The sequence below is a fragment of the Myxocyprinus asiaticus genome, chromosome 31, assembly GCF_019703515.2.
Source record: "Myxocyprinus asiaticus isolate MX2 ecotype Aquarium Trade chromosome 31, UBuf_Myxa_2, whole genome shotgun sequence".
Lineage (NCBI taxonomy): Eukaryota > Metazoa > Chordata > Actinopteri > Cypriniformes > Catostomidae > Myxocyprinus > Myxocyprinus asiaticus.
The window spans coordinates 21,371,548-21,391,261 of NC_059374.1; the positions used below are offsets into that span (position 1 = coordinate 21,371,548).

General features: G+C 40.1%; 2 protein-coding genes across 7 annotated transcripts in view; one reads left to right on the top strand and one right to left on the bottom strand.

Moving 5' to 3' along the window:
* Positions 1–384: 384 nt before the first annotated feature.
* On the top strand, positions 385–7,617 carry LOC127422656 (histone H4 transcription factor-like). The gene is made up of 10 exons (XM_051666421.1): positions 385–645; positions 959–1,114; positions 1,318–1,544; positions 1,634–1,745; positions 1,853–2,005; positions 3,942–4,016; positions 4,466–4,586; positions 4,667–4,805; positions 5,482–5,606; positions 5,721–7,617. Exons 2-10 carry the CDS (start codon positions 964–966, stop codon positions 6,127–6,129), a joined length of 1,512 nt encoding a protein of 503 aa, XP_051522381.1. The 5' UTR covers positions 385–645; positions 959–963; the 3' UTR covers positions 6,130–7,617.
* Positions 7,618–7,656: 39 nt separating this feature from the next.
* The window catches only part of LOC127422652 (autism susceptibility gene 2 protein-like), a 46,906-nt gene continuing 34,848 nt past the window's right edge, over positions 7,657–19,714 (bottom strand). For all 6 annotated transcript variants that reach the window (XM_051666412.1, XM_051666414.1, XM_051666413.1 and 3 more), the window contains 8 exons: positions 13,843–13,914; positions 13,673–13,702; positions 13,499–13,570; positions 13,240–13,381; positions 12,941–13,021; positions 11,421–11,504; positions 10,239–10,449; positions 7,657–8,916 (listed from right to left, as the gene is read on the bottom strand). In XM_051666412.1, coding sequence (XP_051522372.1) covers positions 7,803–8,916; positions 10,239–10,449; positions 11,421–11,504; positions 12,941–13,021; positions 13,240–13,381; positions 13,499–13,570; positions 13,673–13,702; positions 13,843–13,914 — 1,806 coding nt within the window. In that variant the 3' untranslated portion in view covers positions 7,657–7,802. The remainder of the gene's footprint in view (positions 8,917–10,238; positions 10,450–11,420; positions 11,505–12,940; positions 13,022–13,239; positions 13,382–13,498; positions 13,571–13,672; positions 13,703–13,842; positions 13,915–19,714) is intronic.

The window sequence follows — 19,714 nt, forward strand, 5'->3', positions numbered from 1 at the left end:
TAAACTGACACCTACCTGTCGCAAAATTGTCCGTGTCTTCTCTTATAAAACAGCAATTTTATCGTAGTAAACACCACACATAGTTCACTCCAAAAGGATTGTTTAGTTTAAAACATGTTTAAGATAAGCGGACAGACGGTCAATTGATTAAGTGATGAGCTCCTCACTAAAGCAGATTATTCAGTACACTGAAGCATCTCCTCCATAGACATCCATTCAAAAAGAACGGCCTCTAGTCTCCTCGTGTACCGCCCATAGACTGTCAATGGGAGCGCTGCGTTATGTTATTTTATGCTAAGCGTGTGGACTCAGCAGATGGGCTCTGGTTATGACTTATATTTTGCCTCTGACCCGGAAACACACGTTATGACCTTCTCCATCATCTGAAAAAAATAAAAATAATTACCCGCGTTCAAGCCAGTTCCACCATTCCGCTCTACGGACATTACGTTTGATGTGTTTTCATCTTTTTAAGATGAAACAGTTTAACGAAACAGCACGCAGTCGCTCCATATACTTTGAGAGCATGTGATATTTCCTCTACATTGATATCTCGCTTGTGTGCGCACTGCTGAGCCTCGAACAGTTGATGAAACTGAAGTAGTATATTATATTCCAGCCCGCCTGTAATTCATTAACATCAGAGTAAGTGAATTGTTTCATGTTTAACCGCTCTGTCCGGAGCAGAAATGTCTGGAAATGTTTTATGACATTTATTAGCTTGTGTATGGTCCAGTAAACCACCTGCATTCGCCCTTGTTTACATTCTGAGCTTCTTGTTATCTGACGTATTAACTATGAGACTGTTTATTTGTTTGTTTACTTGTCACCAACCGAGCTGAGAAATTCTTACACGTGATTACAAAGAGTCATCAAGTTTGTTGTCATTGTTAGAGGCAATAACTTGGATGTTCAAAAACATCCTCTTATGGTCTTTCATTTCATGACTCTCCCAAAGGCACAATGGCGAAAAGAAGAAATGTGTCTAAAATAGTGGTGGCATGTGAGTGGGCATCTTGCACTTTCAAGAGTCAAAGCATGGAGGAGTTGAGCGACCACATGTCTCTGCATCTCAAGGAGCATCTTGGGGATGGAGATGCCATGGAAGAACTGGGTATGAGATTGACAGGACATTATAATGCATGCATTATATATTTGACATGCATTAAATGAGTTGTACAACTGTATAGTGCCTTTAAAACTCAACTGAATCATATGAATATTTCTGTGGCAGTTCAGTGATGTGAAGTGCAATTTAATAATACGATAATATAAGTAATATATCTTAAATATTTCTCTCTTTCTCTCTCCTTTTAGAGGATTATCCATGTCTGTGGAGGGGCTGTGAGTTCCTGGCAATGGAAAGCCAAAGTGAGCTTGTTGCTCATGCACATTTCCATATCTTCCACAGCAAGCTGAAATACATTGGGACTCAACTTCTCGAATCCCAGCCTGAACTGCCTAGTTGCACTCAGGATCTTCATAGTAACAACCTAGTACCAGATGTCACAGAGGGATTTGTCTGCCAATGGGAGCACTGTGATGTTAGTACTGAGTGTCACTCGATGGTAACCTCTCATTCAGGAATAAATAGACCTTATATTATTTATGATGTAATATTTTGCTTCGCCAGAGTCCATTTAATAATCCGGAGTGGTTCTACCGTCATGTTGACATGCATGCGCACTGCACTGAGCTTCAGCTGCTTCCTGATCGACAGCAGGCTCTATTCTGCAGCTGGTCAGGTAGGCTAATTGTGCAAGCCAGGAGCCTTAATATTTTGTTTACCTGTACAAGCTATGTGGTTCTTTTTATAATAAACATCTGATGAATCTGCTTATCTTCCTTGTAGGATGTGATGCATTCTTCAAGATCAAGTACCGGCTACGTGAACATCTGCGCAGTCATACGCAAGAGCGGCTGGTGGCTTGCCCCACCTGCGGCTGTATGTTCTCCAGCAATACCAAGTTCTTTGATCATATCCAGAGACAAGCAGAGCCAGAAGGTCAGGTTATTTTGCATGGTTCCTCACCACTGTCTGTATTACCAACACAGTTTGCCATGCAAAGAATTTAATAACTGTTATGGCAATGATTGTCTTCCAAAACACTTGTCCTGATTTGAAAACAGTACCCTCTTGTGGTTGTTGTGAGTACTGCAAACTTTTCCATTTCAGTGGTTTTTGTTTGTCTCCTTTGAACAGCACAACAAATCTTAAAACATTGTGTGAATTAAAACATTGGTAAAAACCTAAGCAAATTTTCTTAACCCTAGAATGCATATGCAACTTTACCTGCCTAAAATGCATATGTGGGTCAAAAAAGAACCAGGTGAAATCTAGATGCTTATTAAAATGAACTGTAATGATAACTTTATTATTATTACTTAATTTTTAAATGGTTGATGTGTATCTTTTATTCAATTCTGTCGAGTTTCAGATAAACTGGATGGAGTGGGAGTTTTGTGTTACAGTAATATGAGCAATTTCCATGTTTGATAATTACCAGTGAAATATCTCATCAACTCTACCCACACAAACACATACATTTAGGTACAATGGACTATGAGGATATAAAAAAGGAAAAAAAAGTGTTTTGTTTTTGTTTATATCTACATTAGCTTATTCTGCTTTATTGCTCTATGTAGCTATATTTGTTGTTCAGAGTGGTGAGGTGTACTGAATAAAGAAAAGTTGCAGGTTTAAACACACTAAGAAGTGGTCTAGGAGCTATTACCATTGTGCCCATGCTTTGAACCAGGCATCTACCCTCAGGTTGCTCCATGGGGACTGTTTTGTAGTGGGCATAATGTCATGCTCTTTGGACAAAAGCATCAGCTGAATGACAACTTTCCATACACATAAATATGAGCATGATATTTAACATATATTTAATTACACAACAGATGGAAAATGAAAACAGTCAATGTATTACAAGATTAATACCAGTGTTAAAGGAATATTCCGGGGTCAGTACAAGTTAAGCTCAATTCACAGCGTTTGTGGCATAATATTGATCACCAAAAAAAGACTCAACTCCTTTTCTTTAAAAAAGCAAAAATCTGGGTTACAGTGAGGCACTTACAATGGAAGTGAATGGGGTCAATCCGTAAATGTTAAAATACTCACTGTTTTAAAAGTGTAGCCACAAGACGTAAACAATGTGTGTTAACATGATTTTAGTTTCATAAAATATTTACTAACTTATTCCATGTAAAGTTATTAGCCAATTTTACAACTTCGTTGCCATGACGATGTAATGGTTTAGGGTAATAACCCTACAGCTACTGTTAAAACTGTGATTTAAACAGCTTTACAGCATAGATAATACATGAGTTTTAACAGAAGAATGAATGTAAGTGCTTTTATAAAATTATAAGCTTCACATTTGTCTTTAAACCCACCAAAAATTGGCCCCAATTCACTTCCATTGTAAGTGTCTCACTGTAAATTAGATTTGTACTTTTTTTTTTAAAGAAAAGGAGGTATGAGTCAAAATAAATTGTTTATGGTGATCAACATTATGCCACAAATTGTCAATTTAACGTAACTTGAATTAAAGCTGAAATATTCCTTTCAGTGCATCTAATATCATAGTAAACACATGGGTCATGTATGACCTACATATGCATTCTAGGGGTAGTGATGCAAACTCTTTTATAAAAAATATTCAAATAAACATTCAAAAAGTCAGTTCACATGATTAAAAACACCTTAATTGTGGAATACCGGGTGTGTCAGATGAAAAGACCACTTCATGTAAAATGTATGGCTTAAAAACTAAACGCTGGGTCATTTTTGACCCACATATGCATTTTAGGGTTAAAGTCATATTACGGAGGCTATGGACCTTGCAAAGTTGGGCAACTCCAGCAACTTGTTCCAGCACTCATTATAGCAACCTGGGAATTCATTGTTTAATAAATACATATTGTCATCACAGATTCTCTCACATGTGGGCATTGTGACAAGTCCTTTGCCAACGAGAGGCTGTTGCGAGATCATATTCGCCAACATGGTGAGATCCCTTACAGTTTAAAATGCTTGGATTTGAGGTGTACTTTATGAAAGAATGACAACTACAGTATAATGTAAATGAACATTTTTGGGTAACACTTTTCAATAAGGTTCCATTTGTTAAAATTAGTCAACAACATTAGTTAACATGAACTAACAGTGAACAATACTTCTACAGCATTTATTCATCTTGGTTATTGTAAATTTATATATAGTAATACATTTTTAAAATCAAAAGTTTATTTTAAAGTTAAGTTATACACTTATTAACTAACATTAACAAAGATAAATTATGTAAATAATATATTGTTTATTGTTAGTGTATGATACCTTATGCATTAACCAATGTTAATAAATGGAACCTTAATGTAAAATGTTACCGATTTTTGCTATGTTTAAGTTAAATTAAGTTAGATTTGATAACTTACCTGTTTGATTTTTGTTTTGCAGTGAATCACATGAAGTGTCCTCTCTGTGACATGACGTGCCCGTCCCTTTCCACTTTAAAGATCCACATCAAATTCCGTCACTGCGATGAGAGGCCCTTCCCATGTGACTTCTGTGAGAGCAGGTGACTGCTCTGAGCTTGCACACTGTCCACATACATGAAAGTAAGAACAAACTGCTTATTTTTCATTGTCTCTTTTTTAGCTTCAAGAACCAGCATGATCTGCAGAGACACATGGAAACCCACAATGAGGGAGCAGCTTACTACTGCACAGTTGAAGGATGTGGATACTCTTCACGTATGGCCCACACCATGAACCAGCATTACAAGCGAGTACATGAGGTCAGCCAGCAGAGGATGCTGTTACCTCAGTTTTGTTTTAACATTTTACCTTAAAGTTTTAACGTTCCAGGTTCTGTTTTGTCAACAGCATTTGTGGCATAGTGTTGACTACCACGGAACATTGTTTTTTGGCACTTACAATGAAAGTACACAGGCCAAGACATTAAAAGTTAAAATACACATTGTCTCAAAAGTATTTTGACAAGATATTATACATGTTGGCATAAGACTAGTGTGATGGAATCATGACCATGTAAAGCCAGTAACTTCTGCATGATATGCATAAAAATAAAGTGACGTTATCTTTCCGTAAAGCACTGGAGCAAACAGAGCACAGAATTGTACGCATAACCAGAAGTTCATCCACCTAGAAGTATTCCTACCTCAAAGAAAACGATTTTGATAACCCTTTTTTTTTTATATATAATTGTGCTTTAACAAATGTGAACTTTACAACTTTTTTTTTATTGATCTATTTATCTTAGTGTAACTTCTTTATAAGTCAAAATACATTTTTGTATTAACCAACATTATGCCACAAATGCTGTCCATAGATTATAACTTTTATGTAATATTATTATGGCATTGATGGTAACATTTTAACCATAGAGAAACTAAGAAATCATATCAGTGTTGATTTGGTAATTATGTTATAAAAAATCTCTCGCTGTAACAGGATAACATGGTTTCGGGGTATAAGTGTCATCTTTGTGACAAGACCTTCTCTTGGTGTTACACTCTTACCCTCCACCTTCGAAAGAAGCATCAACTAAAATGGCCATCTGGACACTCCCGTTTTAGGTATGTTAAAAGTAACAAAAAGTAACACAAGAGTCATCTTGACGTATAATTGTGTTGCTTTTAAACTATTTATTTGCCTTCATGTAGTGACATTTGTCTGTTACGGTGTTACAGGTACAAGAAGGATGAAGACGGATACCTGCGACTCAACATGGTGCGCTTTGAGACTGTGGAGGTGACGGAAGAGTTGATAAAGAACATGGCTGAAAAACGCACCCCTCGCAAAGTCTCCGGTTCAGCTGGTCACTCCAAGGAGCCCTCGCTGTGTCCCGACAGCGGCAACAGCACTCCCCAACACTCTTCCTCCCCCTCCTCACCTTCTTCATCCTCTTCGACCTCAGAGCTATTGGAGGGGGCTGACAGCAGTGCATTTAATGGGGATGAAACCTCTGTGTATTGTGTGCTGAACAATGTGACTGAGGTGAATGGGGAGCCAGAAGAAATGGGACAGCACGGTGGGCCGTCAGGGGCTGTTAGAGCTCTGGCTGCAGTGGCTAGAGGTTTAGGAATGGATGTGGTGTAAAGTTAACCCACGTCACCATAGATAACCATTTAATACAGTGCAGGCACACCTTTTTTATCACGTAATGTGGGGAACCCCTAAAAAGGGACATAATGTGTAAGTAAACACTTGAAATCCAGGGTTCCTCTGTTTTTATTAGATAATATTATAATGGTTTTATAAATATGCACAGTTCGGAGGATGATGCATGGCATTGTCTTTTGTTTGAGGTTTTAGTTGAGTTTTTATTATCTCAGGTGTCTAATACGGATTTACGTGAAAATGTTTTGTCTGAAAAACTACTCCAGATAGTGCTCTGCTTTATAAGCTTAAAGTGGGAAGTTAATGAGTTTACAGTGATGTTTTATCTCTTTTAAAAACATGTACTTTGCTTTTAGTTTGCTTTAAAAACAAAACATTTTCTGGAACAATAGGATGAGTTTTTGAGAGTAAATAGCTAACAGATCTAATTGATAACAATAAGGTTATAATAAAGTTATATACATGAACATATTAACATGTGTTGTATATTTTAGTTGCAACTCAATGGTTAACATGAACTAAAAATGAGCAATGCTTTTAAAGCATTTTTTTCATGGTAATTTCTACATGTACTAATACTAATCTTCTTAACATTAGATATGTTATTGCATTAGTTATGCATTATGAAGTGTGTGAGAGAGAGAGAGAGAGAGTTGGTTTTTGTAGTTCGAGGACATATATTTTTGAGGTTACAAACTAGTAATTACGAGGGTATTATACTATAAATGTGGTTTATGAGGACACCCCTGCTGTCCCTGGCTTAAAAAAAAAACATACTAAACAATGCTTTTTTTTATTTGAAAATGTAAAAATGCCAAAAGGTTTCTATGAGGGTTAGGTTTAGAGGTATGTGTAGGGTTAGGTGATAGAATATATAGTTTGTACAGTGTAAAAATCATGTCTATGGAGAGTCCTCGTAATGATAGGAGTACCAACGTGTGTTTGTTAACATTAATCAGTATTAATAAATGCTGTAAAAAGTAATGATCATGTTAACAAATGGAACCTTATTGTAGTGTTACCGATTCTATTTGCTAACATTAGTAAATGCATTCAGTGAACTAACAATGAATAATGTATTTTTACAGTATTTATCTTGGTTAGTTAATTTATGATTAATTATTATTATTTTTTCATTATTAGGTCATGTTAGTTCCTAAACCATTAACTAATGCTACTATATGCAACTTTTAATTTGTAAAATTAATATATGTTGAAATTAACATTTACCAAGACTAAGTGCTGTAAAAGTATTGTTCATTGTTTAACTATTGTTGCTATAACTATATATATATATATATATATATAAAAACTATATATTAACAAATACAACCTTATTGTAAAGTGTTACCATCTAATTTATTTGTTTTATTGAGCATAATGTGCTGTAATACTGTTCCATTATTAAAATCGTCATGCTGTATCTATAAAAGTTTGAACCTTTATAGATTACTTTAACACCATTATCGTCGGAAATATCTTGTAAAAATTAAACAAATTTTGTTTTTCAGAATTTATTTTAATATTTTTGACCCCCCCCCCAAAAAAAGAATAATTTTATGACTTTCACCACTGTACATTTCATGAATACACTTTGTTTCACATCAAGTGCTTGATATAGGCCAAATCTGTCAGTCCAGATACAGTCCAGCTCACCAAGCCTCATTGTCTCTGTGTGGGTGGGACGCAGGTCTGTCTGTAAGAGGGGTCATTCTTCTCGGAGACCCTTGCCGTGCAGCCAGCACTGGGAAATGTGGGTGTGGTTGGGCGTGCACATAGGCTCCAGGTAGAGTCCTACTGAAAGAACCATAATGTGGGGCATGCGGGAGCCCTGTGCTGTGGTAAGCCGACGTGAGAAGCCCTGTCGGAGGCAGGTGATGATCCAGTGCAGTATGATGCATGACCAGCAGGCGACTCCTCTCACTCTCCTCCCTCAGGATGGCCAAACGCTGTCGTTCCTCCAGTTGACGACTCTGCTCCAGGGCCATTGACTGCAGGAACGGCTCCCGTGGGTAAGCAGGGTGGCCCATCATGGCACGTTGCAGTGGGTCAGTTCTCATTAAGAGGTCCTTGCCCAAGGAGTCTCTCCGAGGGAGTTCTAATCCCCTGTACATGTTCCGAATAGGCTCCCAATGTTGCGGGGAGTAAGGCAGCCTCTCGGTTCCAGGCAATGGACCCATTCCCAGGAAAGGTGAGACCAGCCGAGTCCTGTCAAGACTGGGGTGTCCACTGGGAAATCCAATTGGCAAAGAAAGAGTTGAGAGAGGTGAAGAGTTCATACCAGGCATTCTGGGACCCTGCCAGGTTTTTTCCACACTCTTCTGAGGGGTTGTAACATCCCTGTCCTGGTCATCTCTCCTCTCCTCCTTGATCCTCACCTTGCTGCTCTTTCCTTGAGGTTCATAATCAACTCTGCACTTCTTCTCAACTGGCTCCCAGGTCTGAATATCACTGCTTGGCCCCTTAAGATCTTCTCTTTGTTGTTTTGGCGAAAAACTCTCCTTTCCTGCAGGTTTGTCTTCCGTGGGCTGGTGCTCACTCTTCACGCCCTTCTCTCTTTTGTCACTTTGGATTTCTTTGTGCCTCTGTTCATCAGTTTCTAGGGTCTGTTGTGGAAGCTCTTGAGCTTGCATTTTCTCTCTAGCTCCGTCCTCATCCTTTGGCCCATCTGGTGAAGGGCCTTTAAAGGACTCTGTTGATTGTTTGTTGTCCAGTGCACTGTTTCTGAAGGGGGACAAATGCCTCCCATTTGACTCTTTTGGGTCCCTGCAATGAATGGTTTAAATGAGAAGATATTTAATGATCAAGTTTGGTATCACAGTATGTTCAATATGGTTTGCATTGCTAAATTATTATAATTTGAATGTTTATTTCAATTGAAGTGATTCTTAAAATATTAAAAACTCTTGAGGGTCAAGGTTTTGCTAGTTTGGGTGCTCTAGGAAAAGTTCAGAAGGAGCACTTAACGAAAAGGAATGCATCACTCTGAATAGAACTGGTCCTCTCAAATTCTCATTGATCAATGGATGCTTATGTCAGGGTGCCTTGCGGCTGTTAAAAAATTATTTTCAACATTTGTTTTCGCCTGACGAAGCATCATTATCGCAAACCCTTGCATTTTCCTTCTCTGTCTATGCAATGCACCATTCCTATTGAAATCAATGCATTTGAAGCATTCTCTGACATATTATAAAATCTAGTGTGTAGCCTTCCTTAGTTCTGGCAGTCATGCTGCCTTCACGTGCTATTGGAATTAAATATGAGTTTCCCACTTGGAAGTTGCACATGAACGACCCCTCAAGTCATAATCACGACGGAAACTGTGATAATTTTGATACCAGAGTTTCCAAGATGGAGGAAACGTAAACTTTCAACATGGCAGAGTACTGTTTCTGTAGAGAATGACAGGATTTATTCATTTCTCTAATTACAGTTAATTGCTAGCACTTGCCATTTGGGCCATATTCATTTATGTATATCAGCAACCATTTGTTAATTTGTACATTTTTACACCGTGAAATTCTTGTATTTGACCAAAATTCCATTATCATTAGCAAGCTAACTGGGGAATATGTATTATGGTGTCAAAATTAAAGTTCCACTTGGCGTCATCCATGTTTTTCTGTTCTTTCTGACAACAAAGCACTTGAACGTGACGTACTTGAAATTACCACTTCAGAAGAGGGAAGTAGGATAATTCCGATATTACATGAAGGCAGCATCATTCCCTGATGGTAAATGCCATAACAACATAATGCATGCAAAACACATCTTTCTCCATTAACAGCCATGCAAAATAAAATTGTACAAATATAATTATAATAAATGTTTCACAAATGACACTGGTAGGCTTTCTCTGTGTTTATCTCTATTTGCTGTGAGGAGTTCTACTATAGCATGATCAGTCACATGCCATTTAGTCAGGTGATTTGGTAGTTAAAATCGAAAGGAAACTGAGTGTCCAAAGGAGGCTGTATCCAGGTTGTTTACTTCCGGGCTGCATACACCTGCTGAGCAACTGCCTTTGAGATGGATGGGAATGCTAATGGATAGCTCTCAGTGTCAAATAAAAAATAGCTGTTACATACCTTTCCTGGTCATCTTTGTTGAGTATGGAATCTCTCTTATTTGTTGCTCTGTCTGGTACAGATGGAGCTCTCTCAGGTTCAGATGTCCTTGGACACAGAGGGGGTGTAGGAAAGGATGAGGGAGTCTGGTGCAGTCTGTTCCAGAGCTCCTGTGGCCCACTTGGGGTTGGCACTGTTTTACCATCTTTAGTGCCATGTGCTGCATTCGGTGCTTTGGATGCCAGAAATTAATTGTTGTCAGTTGGGCAAAAATATATTATAACCTCTACACAGCAACAAAGAAATCTTTGTACAAGCATCTTCATCCATACACTGATCAGCCACAACATTAAAACAACCTGCCTAATATTGTGTAGGTCCCCCTCGTGCCACCAAAACAGCACCAACCCGCATCTCAGAATGCTATTCTTCTCACCACAATTGTACAGAGAGGTTATCCGAGTTACCGTAGACTTTGCCAGTTCAAACCAGTCTGGCCATTCTCCACTGACCTCTCTTCAACAAGGCGTTTCCATCCACAGAACTGCCCCTCACTGGATGTTTTTTGTTTTTGGCACCATTCTGAGGAAATTCTAGAAACTGTTGTGTGTAAAAATCCCAGGAGATCAGCAGTTACTGAAATACTCAAACCAGCCCACCTGGCACCAACAATCATCCATGCAATTATCTAATCAGCCAATTGTGTGGCAGCAGTGCAGCACATAAAATCATGCAGATATGGGTCAGGAGCTTCAGTTAATATTCACATCAACCATCAGAATGGGGAAAAATGTGGTCTCAGTGATTTGGACTGTGGCATTACTGTTGGTGCCAGGCGGGCTTGTTTGAGTATTTCTGTAACTGCTGATCTCCTGGGATTTTCACACACAACAGTCTCTAGAATTTACTCAGAATGGTGCCAATAACAAAAAACATCCAGTGAGCGGCAGTTCTGTGGATGGAAATGCCTTGTTGATGAGAGAGGTGAACAGAAAATGGCCAGACTGGTTTGAACTGACAAAGTCTACGGTAACTCAGATTTGAACCGCTCTGTACAATTGTGGTGAGAAGAATATCATCTCAGAATGCTATTCTGAGATGCAGGTTGTCACTGTTTTGGTGGGACGAGGGGGACCTACACAATATTAGGCAGGTGGTTTTAATGTTGTGGCTGATCGGTGTATAAGTATAATATGTCCTTACTTAGTGCTGGGTTTCCTAGTCCTCCAAAAGCAGATGTACTCAGTGTACTTAGACCTCCAAAGGACAGTGGCTTATTAAGAGACTCTACACAGCAACAAGAGATCCATGGTTTTACAATGAGTACTGATGTCGATTTAATGCAGTGGCCCCCAGAAAATATTTGGACACTAAAGCCACAATTAACATTTGATGAATGTCATTGCATTAGATAACAAAATATCAAACCAAGTGGCATTTGTTTTTAAAGAAAGATAGCATAAGCTAATTTTTCACAAAAGTATTCAGACACTTTCTGGTTGTCAAACTTAGTGGAACATGCCCTGTGTGAACTTGAGGGGAACTGACATCATACAACCACTAAAGACATTTGTTTAAAAGTAGAGCTGTCCATCGATTACATTTTTTAATTGAATCAATTACTGATGAATTAATCGCAATTAATCTCATACATCAATATTTGCAGAGAAAGGCCCCCAAATAAAAATAATGAAATATATAATGATTAAAAACTTATAAAGAATTATATTTAAATAATTATACATACAGTATATAATATAATAATTATAAGGCCTACATTATTGTTGCAGATGAGTAAAGCATTGATTAGGCAATGCAAAAAGGGGCTTTAGAATGCAACATATTGTTTATTTCCATCCCATTGAACATAAGCCTCTCATTGGCCTACAGTCTACAGCAATCCATTTTGCAGTTGAATTCCTCAATCTGAGGTAGAAAAACATATCTTGATACCCTTGCATTCGGAGTTACGCTCTATCCAACTGTTTTTGAATGCAAGAACACATCCGTCCTCATCTTGTGATGTATGCTGTTGAGCCAAATCCATTCACTACACTATCTGTCACAGGACAGATCACTGATAAGTGTGGTTTGCTGCCCCCTGCTGACCGAAACTCTTACAAACATGAAGGTGGTACTTCAAGCTTGAATTGCTTCGATGGTCAAGTAGGTATAGTGTCTGCCTGGTGATCTCCAAATGGGGGCAGGATCTTAAAAAGCGGGCAGGGTAACTCCAGAAGGGGGTTGGGCCAGCTCCAAAAGGGGGTGACACTACCACACATGGTTAGGGTTAGGGAAAGTTTTAGGTTAGGGGGTCTGTATATCTTTGCTGGCGGTTTGGAGCTCCCGCCCCTTTTTGGAGCTTGGCCTGCAGCTATATCCTTCTCCCGTAGGTAAGAAAGTTCCTTACTATGGTCCAGGGGCATTATTAATTGCATTAATTCTTTAAGATGTTATTTATATAATATATAATTAATCACACTGAATTAAAGCATTACATCGACAGCCCTAGTTAAAAGTAATTTCAAAAATGGCTAAGAAAAGTAAAGTTAGTTCTTTGAAAAGGTCTAGCATCGTTTGTTTGTAGATGCCACTTGATTTGATATTTTGTTCTAATCTAATGCAATGGAATTCATGCATTTTTAAGAGCGGCTTTATTGTCCAAATACATTTTTGGAGCCACTATATGAATTCAGTAATCTGATGAGTAAAGAAAGCCTTACCATGATGAGGGCCTAGACTGTGGAGATTGTTGGGGGGGTGTGGTAAAGGTCCATAGGGTGAAACTGAAGGATGTGTGGGGCCTAACAAGAGAGATTTGTGAACAAAATAAATCAAACTGCTGACATAAATGCTATTCTGTTTCTAGCATAAAGCCACTCTCAAGTGTAACCTAATTCAACTATTATGGTTTTTATAACATTTGTGGTTTGGAACACGAAAGCACCGAGATCATTGGCATTTATTAATGTTGGTGTAGCTTTGTTCTGGTATCTGATGTAACACAAGCTTTCAGTCTTACCTGCAATGGACAAGATGGTGGAGGGGCGGGGTAAGTCACGTGGCTGCTGTATCAAACCCACGAAGCTCGAACCAGATGATCGATTCAGAAACTCAAGCTTAAACCCAAAGTCTAGCTTATGTGGCTCAATCTGCATCTGTTTCTGTAACACAAGTAAAAAATAGGAAGGTTAATCCTGGGCTCTAGAAGGTTAAACCTAGTTACAGATTATTTGGAAGATGACTGTCAAAATGAAAGAATTGGTTTGATTTTAACATACCTTAATTTTTTGCTGATGATGGTAAACCTGCCATGCAATGTGGACATGCATTGCACACCACTTCCCAGGTTTCTGAGCAAGAAAAACCAGGGTTAAGGAAAAATGGATGACGAATTGTTTTCCTGATTTAAGATGATAATTTAAAAGAGTTTAACAGTCACTTGTGAATCTTACCTTTGGTTTAGAACACATAGGATCCAGAAGCTAAAAAAAAAAAGGAATACAGTAAGTTATACTTCTTATATTTTCCTGATGACAGACAGAACACCTGTACACTACACATTTTATGGCTCAGCTTGTGCCACATTTCAAAGTTTTGCAACTGATAATAAATGAATACTTACTCTGGAATCCTTCTGTATATGTTGGTGTGGCATTGACCCTTGTCTTAACACCTCATCTAATGGGTTGGAAGCCTGAAAAGACAAAATACTTTGTAAAAACTAGGTCCATATTAAATTACTGTGAATATATTTATGTATTCATATGTCATGTATAACATATAAGCGGTTATATACAGTAAGTGGTATGTATTGTAATTATGTGGTTGGACTTATCAATTAGTTTGACTGGATTGGAACTCCATGTCTATGTTTTTTGTTTTACATTTAGGCTATTATTATTTCAAGGGCTGGTTTCACAGAACATTCTTAAGAATATTTTTTTTTCTTATTTTATAACTTAAGAAAAAAGGTAAGAATTTTGTGTACACCTGAAAAACGTCATAAATGCATAGTTCACCCAAAAATCATTATTTACTCATTGACCCTCATGCCATACCAGATGTGTATAACTTTCTTCTGCATGAACACAAACGAAGATTTTAAGAAGAATATCTCAGCTCTGTTGGTCCATCCAATGCAAGTGAATGGTGGCCAGAACTTTGAAGTAGGGATGCAATGGTTTCAAGTTTTCACAATATACCTCAGTTTTAAAATGGATGGCTATCATACCGTTGAAATCTTCTCATTGACGGTATTGCATGAATATAAAGACAGATTATTTTCTGTCTAAACTAAACTATTAACTAAAACCCAAATTAGTTAAATTAAAACAAAATTGGCGATGTTTACAGCATTATATAAACTTGGCGAGATAAAATATACCTTTAAATTGCGCCTTCCTCACGTTACATTCAACTGTCACTCAATTTTAAACGAGCACATCAGAAGTGCGGCACGAGCATCATACAGATATGTCCGAGACTGAACATTTATTTCCACTGCCAAAGCATTTGAAGTCCGCTGTCTGGGCTTACTTTGAGTATATTAAAGACCCACGAGGCACCATCAATGTTGATGGTTACCCAGTCTGTAAAGTTTGTCACAAAAAGTATCGGCTCAGGCGGGAAACACTATAAACCTTAAGTACCATCTCCGTGTGCACCATCCCACAGAATATGCGGAGATGAATGTAAGTGGAAATACATTATACAGGATAGTAAATTATACCCCATTTCATAAAAACGTCTCTGTCACGTATGTAACCTTGGTTCCCTGAGATGAAGGGAACGAACCATGGTGTCACTAAGCTGACCCCATGGGAGTGTCCTTCTACACGACCTAGTTGAAACCCTTCTACAATAATGGCAATTCTAAAATTGGTTATGGTGTTTAAGCCCCACCCTTTTAGTTGTGAAGCTGTCCGATATAAAAGCAGGCATGCAAACACCATTCCTCAGAATTTTCTGACTGTAGGACAAAGAGCACATCGCTCGCACCTCAAAGAACTTTGAGTCTGTAGTGTGGCCAGCTTACGCATTGTCTCGTTCCCTTCATCTCAGGGAACCGAGGTTACATACGTAACCAAGACATTCCCATAAGATTCGGTTCACTTGATATTGCATCACTAAGCTGACGCTATGGGGAACAGAGTCCCATCATGCAGCACTACATGACATAACCCAGAGAGGAAACATGATGCAACCGGCATGAGTATGCCGCAAGTGAATGACCTTCATAGTGAGCCAGGAGGGGAACACTCAGAATGAATATATGAACTACAGTCATGAATTAATAGCTATGAATTAACTCCTTCATGAACCCAGTCGGGAAGGAAGTTTTATTTATAATGAAAGTTCTTGTGACTTTATGGGAAAATACAACAGCCTGAATGCAGGCGGTTTTGTAAAATGATGGGGATCCCATACTTAGAAGGAGGGGCATAAGTATATGTTTGGCCAACAAAATAGCAAGCTCTCTAGACAGAGAGGACTTGTGATGAGAGAGACATTATGTCTAGGTTGTAAAATCTTGCAAATGAGTTTTGAGAAGACCATCCTGCTGCAAAACATATGTCTTGTAAGGACACACCGTTTGTCCATGCCCATGAAGAGGCCAGGCCTCTAGTTGAGTGTGCTTTAACATTGGGTCTTTGCCATGTGAAAAGCACCAGTTAGTGAACACATTCCATTTCAGTGCATAAAGGCGTCTCATAGATGGCGCTCTTTCCTGTAAAATGGTGTTCATAACCGACCGAGTCAGTTCTGGCACGTTTAGCACGCTCCGTTCAGGGGCTACACATGCGGGTTCCACAGCTTGGGCTGGGGATGCCAGATTGTGCCCTGTGCTTGAGAGAGGAGATCCCTCCTAAGCAGTATTTCCCATGGAGGGCTGTCCAGAATCTCTATCATTTCTGGAAACCAGGACTGATTAGGCCACTTTGGTACAACCAATAGAATCGTTTCTTTGTCCTCTTGGACTTTGTATATGTCAGAGTGACGGAGGCACACCGGGGCAATGCGTATTTTTGTTTTGCAGCCTATTTATGGGCCATTGCGTCCACTCCTAGCGGAGCTTGGGACTTGGAGTACCAGAGGGGACAATGGGCATTCTCCACAGAGGCAAATAGATCGATCTACGCTTTGTCAAATATTTCCCAAATCCTCAGGACTGTCTGAGGATGAAGTCTCCATTCGCCCGGCATCACTCCTTGGCGTGACAATAGGTCCGCACCGTAATTCAGATGGCCTGGGACATGTCGCCCGCAGGGAGAGGAGATGACGTTTGCTCCACAGGAGGAGGCGACGCATCAGTCTCAGCATTGGCAGGGACAAATTCTGCCTTGACAGTTTATGTACTCTACAACTGTCCTGTTGTCCAAGCGAATCAGAACATAATAATTTGCTATTTCTGACTGAAAAGCCTTCATGGTTAGAAAACAGACAACAGCTCCAGGGGGTTGATGTGTCACGCCCCTCCGTCGCACACTGCCCCCCAACCTGTGTTGGAAGCACCCGTGGTCACCACTTTCCACCTGAAAATCTGCCCCAGCATGACACCTTGCTGAAAGAAGGCAGGAGCTGTCCAAGGTGCTAGAGCAGCAAGACAGCGGCAAGATATAGTGATGCGCACGCGTCCTTGGTGCCAGGCATGTCGTGGCACACGGCGCTTGAGCCAGCACTGAAGAGGTTGCCGCTGCCATAAGCCCCAATGCTTTTTGAAACAGCTTCAGTGGAAGTGTTCTCTCCAGTTTGAATTGAGACATACACTGGAGAACGGCCTGAATGCTCTCGCTCGTGAGATGCGTGCGCTTGCTCATGGAGTTGAGATGGACTCTCAAAATGATCCCAATCCGAAGGGCAGGACTTTGAATTTATATGCAGTTCCCTTGAACGCGAATCTCAAAAACATCCTGTGGGGCCTGGGTAGCTCAGCAAGTAAAGACACTGACTACCACACCTGGAGTCACAAGTTCGAATCCAGGGCATGCTGAGTGACTCCAGTCAGGCTTCCTAAGCAACCAATTGGCCTGGATGCTAGGGTGGGTAGAGTCACGTTAGGTTAACCTCTTCGTGGTCACTATAATGTGGTTCTCACTCTCGGTGGGGCGTGTGGTGTGTTGTGCGTGGATGCCATGGTGAATAGCATGAAGCCTCTACACACGCAAGGTCTCCGCGGTAACGTGCTCAACAAGCCATGTGATAAGATGCGCAGATTGATGGTCTCAGATGTAGAGGCAACTAAGGTTCGTCCTCCGCCACCTGGATTGAGGCGAGTCACTATGCCACCACAAGGACTTGGGGAGGAATTGGGGAGAAAAAGGGGAGAAAATCCCCCCCCAAAAAAATCCTGAATTGAAACATGAAAGTATGCGTCTTTCAGATCTATCGACGCAAACCAATCGCGTGGGTGGACATGCGATAAGATCCATTTCTGAGTAATCATTTTGAATGGGCGCTTTGCAAATGCAAGATTCAAATGTCTCAGATCTAAAATTGGCCGAAGCCCACCGTCTTTCTTTGGTACAAGAAAATAGAGGCTGTATAACCCTTTGTGGGCTTGACAATCTGGAACAACTTCTATCGCGTTCTTTGCGAGAAGATTGTGTATTTCGGCTCGTAACTCCATCACGTCTTCGGACTGAACCGTGGAAGACAGAACACTGTTGAAATGGGGTGGCCTACATGCAAATTGGATCGTATAACCATGTTCAATCATTTTTAGCACCCAGTCGGAAATACCTGTAAGGGCTCGCCACGCGTCCGCGTAAAGGGACAAAGGGATATTTGGTTTGCGCATTGTATGATATAATGCGCTGCTCACCATTGGGAAGCGGTTGTGCACAATGTATGGGCTTTGAAGTGGAAGAGAGGACTTTGAAAAAGTGTGAGCGTCTCGTGCATGTGCAACAAGCGCTGTACTCTTTTTTGCATTCTTTATTGCATGTGATTGAATGTGGGACACAAAACAACATTTTGAACAACAATATTCCTTTCCCAACAAACAGCAGCAGGGAAGAGGGGGAACGGCATTGTGTGTCTCCAATCTTCTTCGTGACAGGTCCGGAAAGAACGGTGAGCTCTGCATTCCGCTTCATAGGGCTGTGCGGCATCCGGACTGCAAAAAACATTTATCAAGGTGAGATTTGTCAGGTTCCTCTGGAGGAGACCACTTGAGACCGAGCTCTTCAACCACCCTTGAAAGGACACGAAGCATCTCCTTGTCAGTGGCGCATGCATGCTCTTCGCCCTCGTTAGGGGAAGGGGCGGCAATGTCCTCCATTGACCACTCGCCAGATGCAGCGAGAGACATATCATCATCCCCAGCATCAGAACCGCCGAATGTGATGAGGCCATGCGTTCCTGCAGAGGGCCGAAGCATCTTGAGACTCATGCCCTCACAGTGAGGGCAGTCTGTCTCCATGAGGGCTGCCTCTATGTGGGCACGGCCCAGACAGTGAACGCAGCTCTCATGTTGATCTGATGACGGGATGTGTCCCTCGCATAAGGAACACTTACGGAACGACATCTTTATAAAGACGCAAACACGTAAGCGGTTCTTTTAGATATGTATATATAATATAATACAATATAGCAATAGCAATAAAGGATACTCAGGCCGAAGCACTGCATGGAGCAGGTGTGTCACTGAAGCGAGGACCCGTTCACCAACGAAGCGTCAATCGGGGAGGTGTAGAATGTCCGCCGGAACACTGCAGGGGAGTGGAGAGTCTTCTAAGCTTGCAAAGATTCCGTCTGCTGGCTCGTGTATTTCGACAGCAACAAATGTAGAGGGCTTCTAAGATGAGAGATGAACTGCTGTCTTGAAGGAAGAATATTCTTAGGAATGGTGTTTGCGCACCCGCTTTTATATCGGACAGCTTCGCGCCTAAAAGGGCGGGGCTTAAACACCATAGCCAATTTAAGAATTGCCGTTACTGTAGAAGAGTTTCAACTAGGTTGTGCAGGACACTCCCATAGCGTCAGCTTAGTGATGCAATGTCAAGTGAACTGAATCGTAAGGGAACGCCAGATTCAATATAGTTTTACACCATTTGTAATGACTAGGTAGGCTAAAGTTACGTTTATGCTTTCTGTCACATTCACAAATGCAGCAAACAGATTTAAGCACTCATTCTACATTACGGTGTGCCAACTGTTTGTTCATTTGCCTAAGTGCAGCACAACAGTAGGCCAACAATGTGTTTGATACTACTAATACATGTTTTATTTGTAAAACATTGTACTAAATAGGGTTTACAAAGTGCATGGCTTTTGATGTGCAGGAAATTGACATTGATAATATGCATGCAGGAATCTGACAGTGAAACTGTGGCAGAAAATAGACAGTATTGGACAAAATGCCAATAAATAAACTGCTATCTATTCAGTAGGTATTGTTTAGAATTAAACTAAATCAGAAATGCAACAAATTACTGAATGCATACAAATGCATATCTGAAGTGTTAAACTGGGCAATAAACATTACAAATTAT

Coding starts and splice junctions, on each gene's coding strand:
- LOC127422656 (XM_051666421.1), top strand. CDS start 964: ATGGCGAAAAGAAGAAATGTGTCTAAAATAGTGGTGGCATGTGAGTGG. Junction 4,017..4,465: donor AGATCATATTCGCCAACATG/GTGAGATCCCTT, acceptor TTTGTTTTGCAG/TGAATCACATGAAGTGTCCT. Junction 4,806..5,481: donor ATTACAAGCGAGTACATGAG/GTCAGCCAGCAG, acceptor TCGCTGTAACAG/GATAACATGGTTTCGGGGTA.